The following is a 22092-nucleotide window of genomic DNA, read 5'->3' as shown; positions in this document are numbered from 1 at the left end:
ATTAATATAATATACTTATAAATAGCTCGATTATTTATTATTTAATATAGGGACTTATTTTAGTCCGCTTGTTGTTGTCTTTTTATAATAAGCGGCGTCTATTTTTTAAATACTATATTTATAAGTTATTAATAAGGGTATTTTTATACTTTTCCCCGTATAAAATACTATTTTTAATATTTAAAATTTAGGTTTTTTTAATAATTCGAAAGTTTATTAAGTTCGCGATAATTTATAAACGCTTTATAAATTTTTTAATATAATAAAGAGGTTTTTTTATTAAATATATACTTATACGTTTTAAAAATATTAAGCGCTTTTTTTTAAACGTTTATAAGCTCGCGATTTTTCCTAAGCGTACTTAAAATATTAGTTTTTAAAATACTCCTTTTAATCCTATCTTTTTAAATAATACCGTTATAATTATTGTAAGTTTTTTTATATTAATAAATACGCGCGTTATCCGTTTAGGATCGATATTTAGATTTTTTTAATAATATAATCCGGGTATAGTTACGTAATAAATTATTTATTAATTTTTTAAGGAAATTATTTATATTCGAGTTTCTTTATAAAATATTCCGTATAAATATTATATATATACGAAATTTATAAAAACGTAAAATATTTTTTATATATAAGAAAGATTTATAAATTATTTTTTATTACGTAATTATTATAAATTTTTTAATTAAAACCGGCCGTAATAAGTATTTAGCGTAGATATTTCGAGTTAAGGTAAAGAATATTAAAAACGGCTAACTACTCGTTAGTCCTAAAGTTTTTAAATTTAACGATCTCGTTTATTAACTTATTTATTAATATATTTATTAAATATTCGTAGTTTATTAATTATTTTAATTAGTTTATAATATTATTTATTAAATTATTATTTTTGTTATAAAAAAGGGGTTATTTCTTTCGTATTATCGCGACGTTTTAGCTATGGTCCTCCTTACTTCCCGAGGTTTTAAAGAATTATCCGGTACCTTTTTTATTCGCTAAATAAAAAGTGTACTTATTATTATAATAGGCTATTTAGAATAAACTGTTATATTTAATAGTAGCGTTATTATTTTTAATAATTATTATAAAAGTGTTTTTTATTTTAATAATATTAACGTATCGTTTTTTTAAGACTCGTTAAAAGTTCTTTTTTAATATTTAATATTTTTAAGCGTAATATCCTAGTTTTTAATAATTATAATAAATATTACGTAATTTTTTATCTTATTTATTATATTTAATAACGTTAAAATTTATAAGTTTATTATAATAATTATATATCGTGGTGTTCCTAGGCGGTATATAGTTATGTTATCGTAGTCGCCCGGTATTGGTTAGGGTTCGGCTGGTCTACCGCTAGGGTCCGCTTTACTTCTCGCGGCGTCGTTCGTATATGCGGGTATTGATTTTAATAGTGAATTCTATATATAAAAAGAAGTTATTAAAGGCGTCAAGCCGGCTAAATTCGTTTTTAATATTATTTTTTAGTCCTTAATAATATATTATAATTTTCGTAGCTTTAGTATAATTTAGTCGAGCTATGATACGTCGGAACTCGGCTGTGTAAAAAGCGGCTGACCTTTTTTGTTTAAAGGTTTCTAGCTCCCTCTCCGCCTGTCGTTTTTCGTCGGGGTTTTAGAAGAGTGATTTAAGGGCTTGTTTAAAGCCGTCGTAATTTTTGAAAATACGTTATATCCTTATACGGTATAGCTTAATTTATTAATTATTCTTTACGAGTTTATTTAAGTAAGGCTCGAATTAAATAAGTGCTTTATTTTTAAAAAAAACGAGGCGGCGTAAATAACTCGTTAAATAACGTTTTAGAATATTTTTTTATAAAACCGTTAATAGGTTTTAATTTAAATAAAAAAGCTTCGAAAGTTTTTATTTATCCCGTTAAAAAGTATTAACGTATTAATCTTTATACCCTTTTTTAATATAATAAAGGTTTAAATAATATTAATAATTATATAAAAGAGGCGTACTTTTTCGCGTAGCTTATTAATATTATAAGGTATTTATTTTAAAATACCTTTAATTAAGAGCTCGTTACGCTTTTTTCGAATTTAACGTAATAATATTAATAATTAGCGCTTTTTTACTCGAGTTTTTTAATTCGCTTAATTAACGTTTATTATATAAGTTCGTTATTATTATTATTATTATTAACGTTTATAATAAGGTTTTATTAAAAGGTATTAAAGGTGGCGATAGGAGCCTTTCCTTATTAAATAGTATTATTAAGGCTAGGTATAAATATAATTCTTGTGATATTATTATTTAAAAGTCTAAGTAATAATTCGTAAAAATAAAAGTAATTAAAATATAATAAACGCTATTTAAGTTTTAAAAAAAACCTAATAAAACGTATTAAGGTTTATATTAATAATACGAAAAAGTATTTAAACATGTAATAAAAGTCGCTTTTATCGATATAATAAGTAATGATTAATAAAAACAAAGGTAGTTAAGGTACGTAAGTTTAGAGGTATTTATAATAGTTTCGTTAAAATTATTTATTTTCTTAATAAATTAAAATTAATATTTAAATTAATTATTAAAGTAACGAGTATTTATATAAAATATATAGAGGAAATATTTATCGTTATATATTTAATCCTTTTTTTATTAATTTATTATTACTTAATAATCTTTTTTAAACGTACTCGGTATTATTTAATAATCGCTCTTAATTAAGCTTTATATTATTTAATAATTTTTTTTAAACGTGCTTAATATTACTTAGTAATCGCTTTTAATTACGCTCTATATTACTTAATAATATCTTTTAAACGTGCTCGATATTACTTAATAATCGCTCTTAAATATTTACCGTGCTACGTAACTTATTAACGGTCGCCGTTACTTTATAGGCGTATTCGCCTTATCGCTAGGCGTGGTAATAGCGTTACTCGTTATTAAGAAAAGTCTGGTTTCGTATTTATATAACTGGCGATATAGTCCGTAACTGTGGTATCGTAGCCTGTCCGGGGTATGGTAGTTCCGTGCCGGTAAGTGGGGTCCTTTTAGCCGCATGGTTAGGTCGGGTTGTAATAATAACCTATTACGTAACCGTACCCGAACTATATTATCAGAAAAATCTGAACGTCGACCCCCGACGGACGACGCGCGTACCTATTAATATAAAAAGACCTACGGTAGCTACGATAATATTACTTAAAAGGACGAGATTAAAAGGAGTACTTCGAGGACTAATACCTTAAATACGTTTAAGAAAAATTGCGAGCTTATAAACGTTTAAAAAAGAACGCCTAATATTTTTAAAACGTATAAATATATATTTAATAAAAAAACCCTTTTAATATATTAAAGAACCTATAAAACGTTTATAAATTACCGCGAACTTAATAAACTTTCGAATTACCCGAAGAACCCGAATCTTAAATACTAGGGACAGCACTTCGTACGGGGAGGAATATAAAAACACCCCTATTAGTATACCAAAAAACGCCCTAGAGAAAACGGAGAGAGTAATAGTAACGATACGAGGATCGATTATAAAAGATTATTAATTACCTATAAGAGCAGCGTTCGGGAAATAGATACCGCTTATTATAAAAGGATAATAATAAGCGGACTAAAACAGGTCTTTATATTAAATAACGAATAATCGAGCTATTTATAAGTATATTATATTAATAATAAGTATAAAAAAAGTTTATATTAAAGCATTACTTAATAACGAAACATAAAAAAACTATATTTTATTACGAATCGTTAACTGCCTTAAACTCGAATAATAAGAAAAAAACGCCTTATACTAACTTAAAACCGTTAATAAAAGATTTATAATATATAATAATAAAGAAGTATAGAAAGAAATTGCGAACTTTCTAATTAATATCGAAAAACGCTATAAACAAATCACGTATAATATCACGGACGTCGTAAAATACGATATAATTTTAAAAATATCCTAATTACGGGTAAATAATTTTAAAATTAATTAAAAAATAAGCTAACTTTAATAAAATATATTAAAAAAAGGTTTAATTAATAAATAGCGGTTTAAAAAGCGACCCCTTAATAAATTTAAAGTTTTTAAAGTATATATTATTATTAAAAAGCCTAAGCCGAACGTTATAACGATTATATTAAAAAAATACCGGTAATTCGAAATATTTTTTAACGGGAAACTAAAAACAAGCTTACCGCTTTACATACGGTAAAATTATAAAATACCCTTTAAAAATAAGAAAGAACCCTTATTTATACCTATATATAAACTTAATTAGGAATATAAACAAGCCTTAAAGGAGTACATTATAAAGAACCTTAAGAAAAGAGTTATCTAACTATCTATATTACTAGTAGGCTTCCCTATCCTCTTCGTTTTAAAAAAAAAGTAAAGACGGGAAACCTAAATAACGTATATATATCGATTACTAAAAGCTTAACGAAATTATTATTAAGAACCGATACCTCCTTCTTTTAATCGGCGATTTATAAGATAAGCTATTACACGTTAAAATTTTTACAGTACTCGACCTCCTTAACGTATATAACTTAATCCGAATTAAAAAAAAAAAATAAAAAACCGCGTTCCGAACTAAGTATAAATATTTTAAATATTAAGCTATACTGTTTAATTTAATTAATATACCAGCTAATTTTTAATTTATAATTAATTATATCTTATAAAAATACCTAGATAAATTTATTATAATATATCTCGATAATATCTTTATTTATTCTGGAAATAACGAATAATACCGAAAATATATAAAGTTAATACTCTAAAAGCTATAAAACGCTAACTTATTAATTAACCTAAAAAAGAGCGAATTTTATTAACAATCCGTTACCTTTATAAAATATGTAATATCCCCGGGCGAAATTTAAATAAAACTTAAAAATTTTAATAATTAAAAAGTAACCTACGCCTATAAACGTTACGGAAATTAAATCTTTCTTAAAATTAGCTAACTATTACCGGATTTTTATCCCCGGATTTAATAAAATAACGATACTTCTAATAAACCTAATAAAAAAGGACGAACTATTTTAATAAAAAAAAAAAAGATAAAGCCTTTTATAATATTAAGGAATGAATTCTTAACGAATTAATACTTTATATAATAAACCCGTTTAAACCCTTTAAAATTAAAACCGACGTATCGAATTATACGATCGGAGGATAGCTTAATTAATGAAACAATAACGGGAAATTATACCCGGTTATATTTTTTTTTTTAAAAAAGTTTAACGGATTAAAGCTTAATTATTAAATTTATAATAAAAAATTAATAATTATTATTAAAATTTACGAAAAATAGAGATATTATTTTAACGAAATAATAAAGCCGGTTAAGGTTTATACCGATTATAAAAACCTTACAACGTTCACTATTATTAAAAAATTAAATAAATAATAAATATAATAATTTAAATTCTTATTAAAATTTAACCTCATTATTATCTATTAAAAAAATAACGAGAACGGCCGCGTTAACGTACTAAGCTAACGACCGGACTATTAAGAAGAAATCCCGTCCGAAACGCGGACCATCCTTATTTATAACTAGGATAATAACCTTATATTATTAAAATAACTAAACGTTACGAATTACGTTTAATATAATAACGATTAAGTTATTAAATTCTAATAACTTAATTAAACCCTTAACCCCACGAACTATTTTAAAAATTACCTTAAAAACCGCGACGGTTTTATTTTTTATTAAAATAAAATTTATATCTTTAAATAATACCGCGAAAACTTTATTTAAGAATTTTACGAATACATTATATATAAATATTAAAAAATATTTAAAACCTAGAAAAAAATTATTAAATAATTCGATTATAAAAACTTCAAATTAACCGTAATTAAAATAATTGGCAAGTACAACCTTTATAGCAAAGTAAAAGTTACCTAATACCGGCCGTACAGAGAACTATAACCGATCCTACCGTTAAATAAAGCATAAAAAACTATTATACTTAATTTCGTTATTAAGCTACCTTTATTAAAAAAACTCTTAATTAAAATCGATTACGATAGTATCTTAATAATTATAAATAAATTTATAAAATATACCTATTTCCTACCGTATAAAAAATTTAGTAATATTAATAACTTAATATATACGTTCCTCCGAATAATTATTAACTAGTACGGGCTGCTCGAAATAATTATCTCCGATAAAGATAAATTATTTACCGCTAAATTTTAAAAATTATTCATAGTATAACTTAAAATTAAATATAAACTATTTACGGCTTACTACCCTTAAATAAATAAATAAACCGAGCGGATAAACTAAACCTTAAAATAATACTTACGTTATTATATTAATTATAAATAAAATAATTAAGTATTACTATTATTTATAATTTAATTCGCTTATAATAATATAAATAACGAAGCTATACGTATTTTATTATTCCGAGCAAACTATAGGTACGACTCGGAAATTACTAGAAAACCTTTAGAAAAAGAGCTAATACTAATCGCAACTATATAAGTTAAAAAATTAAAAGAACTCTAAATTATATTATAACAAGACTTTACCTTCTTCTAATAGTAAATAAAAGGATACGCCGACTAGATAAGGTTAAAAGGACTAACCTTTAAAAAAGGAAAAAAAGTTTACCTCTTATAACGAAATATTAAAACGAAACGATTAAGCGATAAATTAAACTTTAAAAAAATAAAATTATTTAAAATCGTAAAAACTATTTTAAAAACTAATTACCGATTATTATTACTTAAAATAATATAGATATACCTTATATTTTATATTTTATTACTCGAATTAATAACCGAAAAAACCTTAATCGATATATAATTAGAAATCGAAATAAATTAATATAAATATAAAGTTAACAAAATTATTAATAAAAGAAAAAAAAAACGAAACTTTTAATACCTCGTCTAATAGAAAGGTTACCTATTAAAAAATAATACTTAAAAGCTTAAGAAATACTTAATAAACGTTGCGAAAAAACTCTAAAAGTTTAAAAAGAAGCTTCCCCTACAAAAACCGACGGCCTAAGCTTAAAGAAACTTATTAAATTAAAAAAACGATTAATTAACGTTTTTAAAAATACTTAAAAAATATAAATTATTAAAAACGAAGTTCTTTTAATTAATAATCGAAAAAAATATTATTTTTCTTATTTAGCTCTTATATTCCTTAACGAAACGCTTTTGAACGCTTTTTTATTACGACCTTCTTTATATAATAAAAATAGGTTAAACGACTTAAAGCGGTAAATAACTACGTTTATAAAAAGAATAAAGTCTTTTTTACGTCCGACTCTTCCGCCTCCAGCTTTTTTTATTAAGTAGCCAGCTTCGTCAAGGCCGACGTAATAAAGGTATTATTATAAGAACGATTAACTCGAATATATTCCGAATAGCGAAACGATTTCTCGTTTATACGACAAGCTAGGTTTTAGCGAAAATAACGAGTACAGGGTATACTAATTAAGTTACCCGTGGATTTCACGTTAGCGGTAAGAGCTAAACGCGTAATAGTTTTCTTAAACCGAGATTTTTCGATATAATTAATTATAATAAATAAATATTATAATAAAAAATAATAAAAAAAAGAAACCTATTATAACTTAATAATATAGGTAATTAAGATATTTATAAAATCGATATTTTAAGGATAAAACGGTTAAAAAAAAAGGATAATATTATAACCTAACCTAACCATACGGCTAAAACCCTACTCGCCGGAACGAAACTATTATACCCTGACTAAGCTATAACATTATAATTACCGACCGTATTATTAATTATATTAATATAAACTCTTTTATATTATAAAAACACGTAAACATAATTATAAAGATATTTTAAATAGCGAAAAAATAGACCCGACCTAAAAAAATAACTAGAAAAAAGCCGCGGAACGAGGAGCGACTAGATTACCGCTCTAATAAGTAAGCTAAGAGCGACGGATCACGACGCCCCTAAATAAGCTACTAAAATGGATCACCGTGATCTAAAGGATGGATCGCCGTGAGCTAATAACGGGATTACCGTGAGCCAGCGGACGATCTAACGGATTAATAAAGGAGGAGATTAAATATATAACGACGAATATTCTTTATATATTTTATATAAATACTCTTTATTTTAATAATTAATTTAAATATTAATTTTAATTTATTAATAAAATAAATAGTTTTAATAAAACTATTACGAATACTTTTAAACCTGAATACTTTAATTATTTTCGTTTTTATAAATTATTACCTATTATATCGATAAAAGCGACTTCTATCGCATATTTAAATACTTTTTCGTATTTATTAATATAAACCCCAGTACGTTTTACTAGGTTTTTTTTAGAACTTAAATAGCGTTCGTTATACGTAGCTAATAGAGAAAATAGATATGAATAATAGAATAAGAACGATTGAACCTCGATTGAAACCGGAATTACTGTACGTATAAGAGCTTATTTAATAATTAATATTAAAAAGTTATTTAAATATTATATAATACGGTTTCGAACGTATTTAGTTTAAAATTAAGTTTTAATTAAATTATTTAAAGTTTTTAATTTTTAAAATATAAATAAGTTAAAAAACGTCCCCGGAGGTATTAAAATACGTAGCTTTATATTTAATTATAAAATAATATATTCTAGATTATATAAAATAAGTTTTATTTTTCGAAAGTTTTTTTATATATTTAAAACGGTAAAAATTGCTTAAAACGCTTTTAAAAACGCTAATAAAATGTTCTTTTTAAAAATATAAATAATATATGCTCGTATAAAACCTTTAATTTCTTTTTTATACGCTTTTTTAATATATAAAAACAGCCGATATTAAAGGTTAAAGCTTATATAATAAATATATAAAGTATAATAATTAAGTTCTTCTTATAATAAAGCTCGAAAGTTATTAAATAATAACTTTCGTAGCCGTTTAAAATTAAAAAGCGATAATAACTTTTCGTATAAAACTTAATATATTAATTAAAATATCGAATCTAGTCCTTGTTTTTTTATTCGTAATTTAATTATTTTTAATAATTAAGATTACTTAGTTTTTTAATAATAAGTTATTTTTATATTAAAAAAAGAAGTATGTTTTTTTAATAAAAATAATATATAAAGAGATAACGTAACCGTTTAATTTAATACCGTAAATAATTATAATTTATTCTTGATTTTTTTATTATATTATCTTAGGCTTTTTACGTTAATTAAAAGTGGTTACGATTATTTTAAACGAGATTTAATTTATTAAAAACCCGGTCTTATTAAAATTATATATATCCTTTTTTTATATCTAATATTTATTATTTAATTAAGGAAAAAAACGATTGTATATTTAAATTAATAATATATTAAATAATTAATTCCTTTTTAAAATTAAAAAGCTTTTAAAAATTTATAGAGATTTTAGATCGTAATCGAATTCTATATCGTCAGCTATATAACGTTAATTTTAAAATATAAATATCGTTGTAACTTTTTATATACTTAATTTTAAATTATTTTAAAACGTTTAAAATATTAAATTAAACCCTTTTTTTTATTCTATACTTATTAAAAAAAAGTTAATATAAAATTAATTATAAAAAAGTTAATTAAAAATACGCAGTTCGCTTATATACATAGCTCGCTTATAAGGTACGTTAATATATGCTATAAACGAATATCTTATATAAGTAAATATTTTATTTTTTTATACCTTTTTTAATAAAATATAAATTAATTTTACTATAACATATTTAATATATTAAAATTAATCGGAATCTTTATCTCTAAATACTTTTATATTATTTTAATAAGTGCGCGTATTATACCCGGGCTCTCCGTATATTTTATAGCGTTATAAACGTGTCTTCAACGTCCTTGTATAACCACTCCTTCGACGCGATTCGTCTTATAACTATTTATTAACCTCTTTTTTAGCTTATATACGAAATAATTTTTTATTTTATAACCGGTTTTTTTTTCGTACGGCGGCGCGGGCTAAATATTTTCTTTATTTTTCGAAATATCGCGTTTTTATTTTTTAAAAAAGTAACTCGGTATATAATATATATTATAACCTTTATAATTTAATTAAAATTAATTAAAATATATAACTTTATATTTAATTATAAAATAATATATTTTAAATTATACGAAACGAACCTTATTTTTTAAAAGCTTTTTTATATATTCGAAACGATAAAAGTCGCCTAGAACGCTTTTAAAAACGCTGGTAGAAAGGCTTCTTTTAAAATATAAATAATATGCGCCCGTATAAGATATTTAATTTCTTTCCTATATTTTTTTTTAATATATAAAAATAGCTAATATTAAAAGGTTAAAATTTATATAATAAATAAGAAAATATATAAAGTATAATAATTGAGTTCTTTTTATAATAAAGCTCGAAAGCTATCGCGTAGTGGCTTTTATAGCCGTTTAAGACTAAGAGGCGATAACGACTTTCCGTACGAGACCTAGTATATTAATTAAAGTGTAGAATCTAGTCCTCGCTTTTTTATTTATAGTCTAGTTATTTTTAATAATAAGTTGTTTTCGTATTAAAAAGAGAGGTACGTTTTTTTAATAAAAATAATGTACGGAGGGATAGCGTAACCGTGTAATTCAACGCTTTAAATAATTATAACCTATTCCCGGTTCTTCTATTATATTACCTTAGGCTTTCCGCGTCGATCGGAGGTGGTTACGACTATTTTAGACGAGACTTAGCCTATAAAAAAGCCGGTCTTATTAAAGTTATAAATATCCTTTTTTTAAATCTCGTATAAGGGTAAACTATGCGCGATACGCGTCGGGATTTTCGTAAAGGATTTTTTAATAGTCGATTCTTTAATTAAAACGCGTCCGGAGGTCTAGTTATTATCGTATAAAATTAAAGGCCTAATTAACGCCGACGCGTCTCGCGTTATATAAGTTAAATAATCGATTCGCTATATCTTTTATATTACTTAGCCGGCGAAAAAACGATCGCGTATTTAAATTAATAATATATCGAATAATCACATCTTTTTTAAAATTTAAAAACTTTCGAGAATTCTTAAATATTTCGCGTTATATAAGTTAACGATTTCGTTTACGCTATAAAGTTTTCGATAAAACGTAATAAATTAATACAGCTTTTTATACGCTTAAAATTAAGTCTTCTTAGAGCGCTTAAAGCGCTAGAATTATATCACTCTCTTTTTAAAGTTGTGGCATTTTCGGACGTATAAGAATATAAAAAAAGGTTGAGGCTATAAGGAAATTTATAAAAGTGGGACATTCGCTTGTGGGATACGTTATCCCATTTGTCTCATGCTGGACTTTTCCTTTTTGCTTTTTACCCCGATTAGTACCGGGCCAATCCGGCAGGAATGAAAGACTCGCCAATAGCAATCACCACCGCTTGGGGAGTTTTGCATGCGGTGTGACGTGTAAGGCTATCACGATCCTATTTTTACATGGGTGTCATGGACCGTTCTATGAAACGCAATGGCTGCAGGCTGCAGCCTGGCTCAGTCGCACCACCAGAAGCTGAGCCGCCAGCCTTATCCCTAATATCTTCACACTTTTGTCTTCCTCTTCTGCGTCCCGAATTGCATGTTGCTTTTCTTATCGCAGTGAGGCTTTGCCACAGCCGTATCGCCGCAATTGCGACTTCTATGTAAAACATATCTTCAGTGGCCTTACAGCCCAAATTGGGGAGGTCTCTGTCCATATCGGGTCGAATACTAATATATATTTATTATCCTCGTCATCATTATTCTTCATCATCACCACTCACACCTCTGGCTGTTGCTTACATTCTGCTCTTTTTACTTTTGTTGACTGCCCACAGTCAATAAGAACTTTGAAATCTACAGAATGTCTCCTCAGCCGTCGTCGACACGCCAACAAACTCTATTCACAAGATGGCCAAGGGGCTCTGAGTCGGATAGACCAGACTGTTCGACCTAGATCCCCATCACATTGGGAAGAAGACTCCCTTCAAGATGATGATACTGCATCCAGCGGCCGTCCTGGATACGCTCCAGTCGGTGATGGCTACAGCATATCAAAAAGTGTCCCGCAGTCGACGGACAAGCACTCATGGAGAATGGAAATATCCACAATGGTCCTGTGTCTTTCAGCCGTGATGACTTCTACGGTTCTGCTGTTCTACGCCAATGGCCGACCTTTGACGGATTACAATTTCTTCATTTCCTTCAACACCCTGATCTCCATCCTGGCAGCTATCGCTCGCGCCACCCTTGCCTTTGCCGTCGGTTCTTGTCTAGGGCAATGGAAATGGAACTGGTTCAGCAAGCGTTCGGGCACCCCCGTCTTGTTCGCGAGTTTCGATGATGCAAGCAGAGGGCCCTTTGGGAGCTTCTGGCTTCTCTGGCGCCTACGAGCTCGGTACGTGTGTCCCTCCCCCCGCCGTTTCATATATGATAATCGAGGCCAGCCGTGGTTTTCTAACGAACTCTCCACTCTTAGCCACTGGGTCACTATCGGAGCGTGCGTGACACTGCTAATGCTAGGCTTCAATTGGTAACAACGACTCAACCGCAAACTGCGCCTTTGATCGGAGCCAGCAATCGTTTAGACGTAGGGTCGACCAAGATGGTCAAGCCACTCTCTGCGTCTGGATTTCAAGTTCGTAATCAGAACTATTCATATGAAGTAGGTCAGTTCCGCAGAGAACCAAGTGCAGGGTTAGCATCTGCCGTGTATCGAGGGTTTTATGCGAATGACCTCGGACGCCGTTTCGTTCGCTTGCAGTACGGGCAATTGTACCTGGCCTGTCTTCACATCCCTGTCCGTGTGCAGCTCCTGCAATGATGTCTCTGACCAAGTCAAGGCCAGTGGGCAAGATGGGACCGACCTGGGCACCATTCGCATCCACGGGTTTAATCAGCGAGGCCATTACATCACCCATGCCCTACCGTACATGAATCTCACGAACCTGGCTACGTTGACCGACGTAGGCATGGTCGGGCGGCGTGCTCAGTTCGAAGAATCTATGACATATGCCTAAATGTCTGCAACATCACTCGACAAGGGGGATACCCTGACTTTCAGCGAGCTTAACACAATGATTATAGCGGTCGGTCTTCTCCGAGCGGAGCCTGCCTTCGCCAACCACTCGAAACCCTGGAATGAAACTCGGGTCATAGCTACGGAGTGTCACTTTATTTCTGCACAAATGCCTACAGGTCTGAGTCCGCGGCGGAAAGCTCCATGAAGACATTGTTGCCTCTTGGCCAGATAAAGTGCCAGCTTCATATGTCCCCAAGTTTGGGCAACCTATGAACTATGTTTGGAGCGCCTATGACGAGTATATACATCACTCCCTTTCCACTGGGAGCGCATACTACCTTTTCGATGACCTCCAGCTGCAGATTCCCAAGGCAGAGGCGGAGAGTCACGGACTGCCTGATAACGTCCCTCTGCTCTTCAACGTCACCCAAAACACGATCGGAAGCATCCTGCCATTCCTCTACAACTTCTTCGACGCCCCTTTGGTGTACGGCGAATCCGACGTCGGCTCCATCATCTCGCAGACCCCTGCACGAGAGCGGCAACCTCTCCGCGACCTTCGCCGGCGCAGCCACCACGATGTCCAACTGGATCCGCGACAACTCGGGCGTGACGCGCGGCGGCGACCAGGAGGCGTGGGTGCTCCACATCCGCGTGCGCTGGCCCTACGTGACGCTGCCTGTCCTCGTCGTGCTGCTGGGCGGCGGCTTCGTCTGCCTGTCCGTGTGGGAGACGCGGCGGCTGCGGCTGCCGGCGTGGAAGACGGACGTGCTGGCGACACTGACGCACTCGCTGGACGACGGCACGCACGAGCAGCTGAGGGAAGCGGTGCTGCAGGGCCGGGCGCGAGAGTGGGCCATGGGGACGGTCTTGAACTTTGAGGACGCTGGCAGGGGACTGGAACTCAAGGCGCAGCAAGATAAAAGCTCGTCCGAGTGGGGTGAAGGGCCGAAGTAAAGCGACCGATATGTGCTTGTATACATATATATGCGTGGTATTGTAATATGAGAGAGGGTCGAACAGTGAGCTGGACGAATACGGGATACCTGGACGCGGTAGTACCTGTTTATACAATGTCGTATTGCAAAGAAGTCAATCGAAATTTTAAACCAATATAATTATATAAAGCATTCATACCCAGAAGTTCTTACACATGTGTGCGGGCCCAAGAGATGAAGCAAGCCGTGGAGTGTTTATAGGAGAGAGTAAAGTATCAGCTTGCGTAGTGTAGCATTGAAAAACATGGGAGATAGTATGAATCTGTTTTACTCGGAACTTAAATTGAACGACACTTATTAGGGGTATGTATTCCTTCCGAACATCATACGGCCGCGTCCAAACCCAAAGCCTTTTTTGATTTATATACACCTTTCTAATGTACAACTGGATATCAACCACCCACAGCTACATTCTCAACTTCTAGGCAGCCGAGATCTCCTGCTTCACCCAGTTCTCAAGCCCACCGCGCGCAATGATCTCCTGCACATTCGGCGGCAGCTCGCCGACCTTCTGGCTCCAAGTCGCGCCGCCCTCTCCCTCGGTCACGACGACCTTGCTCCTCCGCAGGTCCCAGACGACCTTCCAGCCCGTCCGCTGCGTCAGCACCTTCTCGGAGCCATCCGCCGCCTTGAACGTCTCGCGCAGCCGCTGCACCAGCTTGGGCACCTCGACGAGCATGAGCGCGTTGTTGACGCTGTTGCGGCTAAAGACGTTGCCAAAGCTGCCCGAGATGACGAGCGGCAGCTTCTTGGCCAGGATGGCGGTCGCGGCCTGCTCGCGGCTCGAGCCGCAGCCGAAGTTGAAGCCGGCGACCACGATGTCGCCGGCCTTGGCGATCTTGCCGAAGTTGGTGTCGTAGTTCTCCATGACCACCTCGCCCATCTTCTCCTGGCTGATGTTGTCCTGGTACGTGTACTTGCCCGGGTAGATGCCGTCCGTGTTGATGTTGTCGGCGTCGCAGAAGACGATCTCGCCCTCGATCTTCTCGGGGAAGCCGGGCAAGATGTCGGTCAGAGCCTCCTCGCCGTCGGGGGTGGCCTCGGCGGCGGAGGCGCCTGCCTCACTCTGCTCGGACTGACCAATCATACTCTCGGCTTCGGCGATGATCTTGTCCAGCGCATCTTCGATACTGAATGCCTTGTCTGCCTCAAGAACACCGGTACCCTCGCCAATGATGGGCTTCTCTACGCCCTCGGGCTTCTGGTACCAGCCAGGGCCGGCAATCTTGCCCTGCAGAGCGCTGGCTGCGACAATCTCGGGGCTTGCCAGATAGGCCTTGGCTTCGGTCGAGCCCATACGTCCCTTGAAGTTCCGGTTGCTAGCAGAAATGCCTACCTCGCCTGGTTCCAGCAGACCGGTTCCCTAGTGCGTTATTTGTAAATACTCAGCGGTATGGTAATTCATGTACGGGGAACACGACGTACCAGACCGATACATGGACCACAGCCTGAAGGGAGCGGCTTGGCTCCGGCGTCCAAAAGGACTTGCCAGTCGCCGGCTTCTTCCGCTGCCTGCTGTTCGGGCAGAGAGGCCGCGGCGATATAGAAGTTGACGCCAGGCGCTACCTTAGGAGTGACGCCCTTTTCGGCCGCCTCGCGGAAAACCTTTGCTGCGAAATGGATGTCGGAGGCTCTGCCGTTAGTGCAGCTAACCAGATACGCCTTGTTGACCTTGATATCCTTGGCTTCCAGCTCACGAAGAGGCGTCACTGTCTTCACCGAGTTGGGTCCACTGACAACTGGGGCAAGAGTGGCCAAGTTTCTGGGGGTAGACATAGAGCGTTAGTGGGTGACCTCAGGGCAACCGCTATAGGGCAGTAGACGACTTACAGGTACATCGTCTTCGCGTAGGGGGCACCAGGATCGGCTACGGGCCGGTTCTCAAGGAGTTCGTCGATCTTCTCGTGGGTGAACTGGTTGGTGGCAGCGCCGTCTCCCAGGAATGAAGAAAGAGTCGCCTGGGCACGCATCCACCTCTCCAATGTCGTATCGATGGGGAAAAGTCCAGACAGTGCACCCCATTCTGTAGTCATGTTGGCGATAGTGAGACGGTCGTCGACCGAGAGGCTGAACATGGTTTCCTCAGAGCCGGTGAATTCGATGGCGTGATTCAGCACTTCGTCCTGGTTGAACAAGCCGCAGAGGGCGACAATGACATCCTTGCCAGTGACACCCGGGGGTAGTATACCGGTCAAGTTCACTCTCGCGACAGGAGGCACCTGGTACCAGGTCTTACCGGTTGCCCATACACTTGCAGCGTCGGTACGGACCACCGGGGTACCCAGACAGCCGATGCCACCGTACATGTTGGAGTGGCTGTCCGAGGCCACCGTGACGGTACCCGGCCAGGCGTGGCCCTCCTCGATCATGATCTGATGGCCGATACCGCGACCAGCCGGGTAGTTTATGACACCTTGTGACTCAGCGAACTCTCGGATCTTTTGGTACTTCTTCAGATTCGTTTCAGACTTGTTCTGATCCGGCACTCGAGGTTAGTGTTGTTCTTTCAAAAGAATGAACTATATTTTTCAGGAGGGTGAGTTGGCAACACTACAGCGAGCACATCCTCAACCCTCCGGAGACACACAGAAGAAGGAATGAAGCCTATTCACCTGCACGTCATGATCCAATGTGAAAACTACTTGTTTTGGGTCTTGGATCTTCGAAGCCCCGATGGTGATGAACTTGGACATAACGGCGGCGGTGTTGTCGTGGGTCATGATGCGCGCAGGCGACAGGCTGATGTAGTCGCCGCTACGGACGACCTTGCCCTCGGGTAGGCCCACGGCATGGCGCTGGATGATCTTCTCGGTCAAAGTCTGTGGCGAAGTCGGCTTGGAAAGGAAGTTGAAGGGAGACGGCGAGGCCTCTTGTTGCGCGTGGAACGCTTGGTAGCGAGGAAGGTGGGCGTGCACAGCGAACGGGAAAATAACGAAGGCGTGACCAGCGGCAGTTGGCGTGGACTTATTCGGCTCGCCAGGCGGCCGACATATCGAGGCAACGGGCGCAAAATCTGGGAGATGTCAGTTACGGTCTCGAAATACAGAGGCAATAAATATATATAACGACAGGGGCGGTATGCTCACTGATCTGGACGCCATTGCGACTGGAAGCGACAATTACACTTCAAAAACTGAACATGTCAAGGTGCGTTATCGGCCAAAAATTACTGCCATTGACGGCAATGAATTCAATTCAGCAGGTACTGCCCACGCAATAATTGGAGTGGGACTAGACCCTGTAGAATATTTGAACTAGAGCAATTTTTGGAAGGCGGTCGCCTCATCTAAAGGCTTAACCTCACATCCCTCCATGTTGGCAAGCTGGCAATGTATTGACTTGTATGTCTTCAGAAGTGTGTTGTAGATATTTTCAAATTGAACATCTGAAATTCGAATGCCAAGGGTTGATAAGAGTGCCATCAATCCCATTTCTCACGATGTTGCGACTGCGGAAGACATGGACCTTGACAGACGCCAAGAGGAGCTTCGACTGCACTCATCCGGCCAATGACAACATTTCTATTTGAATCGGGAGAGATGCTGCTCAAGGCGTGCTTGATTGATCTTCAGCTGGTGGGCCAGCAACCTCCCCCTGTAAATTCTAGCCGTTGGGTCGGGTCCGCCACCGTAACAACCGCCCTCTGCGCCCGGATCAATCCAGCGCCGCCGCTCCGTTGAAATTTCCAAGCGGGTACTGAACCTTGCTTCAGCTACGCAACACTACGTGCAACCATTTCGAGATAGGATTCGAGATCGCGGGCTGCCCCTTCACACCCAATCGGTCAAACCTCAGACACCATCATGACCCTCAAGATCCGTTTGGCGCGCTTCGGGCGTCGTAATGCACCATTCTACAACATCGTTGTTGCCCACGCGAGGTAAGCAAGACAGACACCACACAACATCTTCATTTGCGACTGGACACTTACACAATTCGCAAAACAACAGGACCGCACGAAACAGCAAGCCCCTCGAAGTCATCGGCACCTACGACCCGATGCCCAAGGCCGACCCCTACGACAACTCCGGCCGCCTGCACAAGGACATCCAATTGGACATGCTGAGGGCCAAGTACTGGATCGGAGTGGGCGCGCAACCGACCGACACCATGTGGCGGCTACTGTCAATGGTGAGTAGATCGCCTACAAGCCTGGATACAAAACAAATAATCTAACAAAACAAATAGGTTGGCATCCTGGAGCCCAAGTACCGCAACCAACAACCCCGGACAGCACCTGAATTACCTGCCGATATCAAGAAACCTGAGGCCTCTTCTTCGACGTGAAGTTGACGTGCGGAGGTTCATGGAATGACGATGTATAAATAAATACCAATTGTAAACAGCATTGGAGGCGTTTTCGGTTTGTAGGCGCCCTGCTTATAAGGGCTCCATTGTATTCGGTCATGGATGGAGAGGCGAAAACCCGGCAGCAACTCTACTATATCCCGCATACGACTTCTTGGAGCCGGACTGAAATGGCCACCCAGCATCACGGCAGCTTCGAGACAGAGCAGGAAACGAAGCGTAGGATAGGGGCGAGTTCGAGTCGTGGCTGAAGCGCATGACAGACCCAGCCATCAAGGGCCTCAAACACAACCTTCGCAGCCAGGCGGTCGAAGCTTCGTCATGGGGAGACTATGCAAGGAGATAGACCAATGTTGGTTCGCATTGTACACCATGTCTTCACAAATGAAACAAAGTTAAAACACTTGAGCAGTATGGTGAATCTAGTCGATTATCGTGGAAGAGGCTCTCTGGTCTAATAGCTCACTTCTCCGGTGGGTATCGTGTACTGTTTTGGTTCTACTCGGCTGCCTGTCCCTCATCCTCGAACACGACCAAAACCGTACCAGCCTTGCACTTGTCCTATTAAGTTGGTTAGTATGATATGTCTTATGAAAACGGGATATAGCTTTAACCTACCCCTTCCTTATGAGCGAGCTTCTTGATGACACCGTCTTGCGGCGAGCGGATGACTGTCTCCATCTTCATCGACTCGATGCTGTTATCTAGGGTTAGCCAACTATACATACCACTTATATCGGGGGGACTCACACCACGAGCGGCGTGCCCTTCGTCACTCTGTCGCCTTCCTTGACCTCGTTCTTGAGCACCTTGCAAGGCATAGGCGCAGCCACCGACGCCTTGGCCTCCTTGAGCCCCAGCGCCTTCTCGTACCAGGCCGGCGCCAGCAGCGCGAGCTCCGTTTTGACGCCGCGCTGGAAGACGGAGATCTTGTCGTTGCTCACCTCGTCCTGCACCACCGTCGACGCGATCCGGGTCTGCGGGAAGAACGTCTCTAGACTGGTGGTGCCCTGCAGGGCGTTGCTGGTTTTTGGTGGTGTAGAAGTAGTAGTAGTAGTAGTAGTAGTAGTAGATGAAACGAGACCCTCGTATACCTCGTCCTCATGATCTTTGCGGTTGACGCGGGCGTCGAATAGCTGGTGGCCTCTCTGCGTAATCGTAACCGTGGCGACTTGGCCGCCGCCCTCGTGTTCGGGCTCGGTGTCCGGCGTCCTAAAGGTGAACTTGCGCTCCGAGAGATCCTGGCCAAAGCCGAGGGACGTTCCATGGGGACCACTGCCCCCCAGTAGCCCTCCTGCTGTTGACGTCGTAGAGTTATACAAGCCCAGCGCGGCCTGGACATAGACCTCCGGATCGACGGCCAACGGGTCAAACAGCGCCGACTTCCACTTGTCGATGAAGCCCGTCTCGACGTCGCCTTCGATGAAGGCGGGCGACCGGCAGAGACGCTTGAGGAACTCAATGTTGGTGCTGAGGCCGACGACCTCGTACTCCTGCAGCGCCATGAGCAGCCGCCGGATGGCCGTCTCGCGGTCGTCGCCCCGCACGATGAGCTTGGCGATCATGCCGTCGTACGCCTCGGTCACGGTGTCGCCCTGCACGAAGCCGGCGTCGATGCGGACGTCGGCGCTCGTTTTGGGGGTCGACAGGTGCACGAGCTTGCCCGAATCGGGCATGAAGCCCCGCTCCGGGCTCTCGGCGTAGATGCGGGCCTCGATGGCGGCGCCGTGGTGCGCGATGCGGTCCACGATCTCCTGCTGCGTGAGCGGCAGCCGCTCGCCCGCGGCGACGCGGAACTGCCACTCGACCAGGTCCGTGCCGGTCACCATCTCGCTGACGGGGTGCTCGACCTGGAGGCGCGTGTTCATCTCCATGAAGTAGAAGTCCCCCGAGTCCTTGTCGAGGATGAACTCGACCGTGCCCGCGCCGACGTAGCCGACCGCGAGCGCCGCCGTCCGCGCCCTTGTCCCAGAGGTCGAGCCGCGTCGCGTCGTCAAGCTGCGGGGCGGGCGACTCCTCCAGGATCTTCTGGTGCCGCCGCTGCACGCTGCAGTCGCGCTCGCCCAGCGCGACGCAGCCGCCGTGCCGGTCCGCGAAGACCTGCACTTCGACGTGCCGCGGGCGCACGATGTACTTCTCGACCAGCATGACCTCGCCGCCCTCGCCGAAGGAGGCGCGGGCCTCGGCCCGGGCGCTCTTGAGCTGCTGCAGGAACTCCTCCTCGCGCAGGACGATGCGCATGCCCTTGCCGCCGCCGCCCTTGACGCTCTTGAGCAGGACGGGGAACTTCACTTCTTTCGCGTGCGCCAGCAGCTCCGCCTCGCCCTGGTCGGCGCCGTGGTACCCGGGCACGCAGGGGACCCCGGCCTTCGTCATGATCTCCTTGCTGCGGGCCTTGTTGCCCATGTCCTCCATGGCCCGCGGCGGGGGCCCGACGAAGACGATGCCCTCCTGCTCGCACCGCGCTGCGAAGGCAGCGTTTTCCGACAGGAAGCCGTAGCCCGGGTGCAGGGCCTGGACCCCGCGCTGCTTCGCGAGGGCCAGGATGCGCTCGCCATCTAAATAGCCGTTGGCGGCGCCCAGGCCGATGGAGTGGGGCGAGCACGCGGCATGCTGCGAGGAGGCGTCCGGGTCGGTGTAGAGTGTGGTGGTCTGGATCCCTAGCCGCTCGGCCGTCCGGTTGATGCGCAGGGCGATCTCGCCGCGGTTGGCGATCAGGAGCGAGGTTATGGGCGTGACAGTGGTGGTGGCACTGGCGGTGGAGGATGATGCAGCAGCAGCAATGGTGGAGGAGATGAGACGCACATGTTGACGGCGCAGGTTCCGGGGTCTAATGGAACGCATTGTGGCTGCCTTTACAGATCAAAGGGTTTAGGGGTATTTTGATCTGAATTGGCTATAAAGAGATTCTCAATTGTAGCCTATGGACAGGAGTGAAGTCGTATTGCATAGTCCGCAACATGGAAGAAGTTGCTCTAATGATCACGATGAACGGTCAACTACTTCGGTTGACATTAGACTGGAGCCGATGGTATGCGGTAGCCGCTGAATGCCGAACCCCTCCAGCTGTGTTTGGCTCTGGAGGCTGGCTGCATCCTCTAGCTGAACCAGGTAAGCATCTCCGTTCCGCAGCCCTTATCTCATAGCTGATGCGCCTCTATTTCTCTGGAATGCAATGTTTTCTCAATTCGTACTATCACATATTGGCCAATGGAGATTTGAAGTGCTTTTTCATCACGTAGTATGTAAACAATGCCGGGTCGAAGCTGGGGACCTTCCCAGTATCACGACTTCTCTTCCCCCACAACGTCATATTAACAATCCTAGCGGTTCCCCAGACTCTCCGTGTCGCTAGAGCCGAGCCGCGCCCAACCCCCACTCCCTTTTGATGTACTGTACCTGCACGACCTGACATGAACATCTTCATAACTGAGATCTCGTGGGTTTTGAACGGTTCCTCCGGAAAGACAGTTGATGTTTACATGGTGCTTATCAAGTTCGGAAAATGACAGCCAATACTTCAGATACTATAAGTTTCGGGTCGCAATAACTCAAAATGATGAAGTCTTGCTCAATATCGGTATAGGCGATACGCCTGTCCTTGGTATCCCCCGGCGGGCAGCGAGCCTCGAAGATTCGATCAGGCCTCCGTGATAGGTGTCATTATGTGAAATCCCAAATCATGTAGGATGAACAAGGGCATCCACATCTCAACGTGAGTAGTAGCAATTCAGAGAAAACAAAGGCGAAGCCGTGCAGGGTTCATATACCAGCAGAGCAGGGAAAAA

At 39.5% G+C, this 22092-nt stretch overlaps 5 protein-coding genes across 5 annotated transcripts; 3 read left to right on the top strand and 2 right to left on the bottom strand.

Annotated features, from left to right (window-relative positions):
* Positions 1–11841: 11841 nt before the first annotated feature.
* PG994_008024 (uncharacterized protein) lies at positions 11842–12996 on the top strand (the record flags this gene model as incomplete). Its single annotated transcript, XM_066859433.1, has 3 exons — positions 11842–12476; positions 12500–12673; positions 12741–12996. Coding segments are annotated over 3 exons (1065 nt in total), but the record flags the coding sequence as incomplete, so codon positions are not given.
* Positions 12997–13577: 581 nt separating this feature from the next.
* Positions 13578–13955, top strand: PG994_008023 (uncharacterized protein; the record flags this gene model as incomplete). Its single annotated transcript, XM_066859432.1, has 1 exon — positions 13578–13955. One exon carries the CDS (start codon positions 13578–13580, stop codon positions 13953–13955), a length of 378 nt encoding a protein of 125 aa, XP_066714919.1.
* A 462-nt stretch (positions 13956–14417) lies between these two features.
* PG994_008022 (uncharacterized protein) lies at positions 14418–17310 on the bottom strand (the record flags this gene model as incomplete). The annotated part of the gene is made up of 5 exons (XM_066859431.1): positions 14418–15359; positions 15422–15758; positions 15827–16481; positions 16584–17009; positions 17301–17310. 5 exons carry the CDS (start codon positions 17308–17310, stop codon positions 14418–14420), a joined length of 2370 nt encoding a protein of 789 aa, XP_066714918.1.
* Positions 17311–17799: 489 nt separating this feature from the next.
* PG994_008021 (uncharacterized protein) lies at positions 17800–18283 on the top strand (the record flags this gene model as incomplete). Its single annotated transcript, XM_066859430.1, has 3 exons — positions 17800–17876; positions 17947–18127; positions 18185–18283. The coding sequence occupies 3 exons, from the start codon at positions 17800–17802 to the stop codon at positions 18281–18283; spliced, it is 357 nt and encodes a 118-aa protein (XP_066714917.1).
* Positions 18284–18802: 519 nt separating this feature from the next.
* PG994_008020 (carbamoyl-phosphate synthase subunit L) lies at positions 18803–21148 on the bottom strand (the record flags this gene model as incomplete). Its single annotated transcript, XM_066859429.1, has 4 exons — positions 18803–18865; positions 18923–19001; positions 19055–20266; positions 20319–21148. 4 exons carry the CDS (start codon positions 21146–21148, stop codon positions 18803–18805), a joined length of 2184 nt encoding a protein of 727 aa, XP_066714916.1.
* Positions 21149–22092: the final 944 nt, after the last annotated feature.

This window comes from Apiospora phragmitis (genome assembly GCF_038363925.1).
Source record: "Apiospora phragmitis strain CBS 135458 chromosome Unknown utg000007l:2111988.0-4706623.0:1.0-2598199.0, whole genome shotgun sequence".
NCBI lineage: Eukaryota > Fungi > Ascomycota > Sordariomycetes > Amphisphaeriales > Apiosporaceae > Apiospora > Apiospora phragmitis.
Note: the sequence above shows the minus strand (reverse complement) of the source record. Positions and strands in the feature narration are given on the sequence as shown.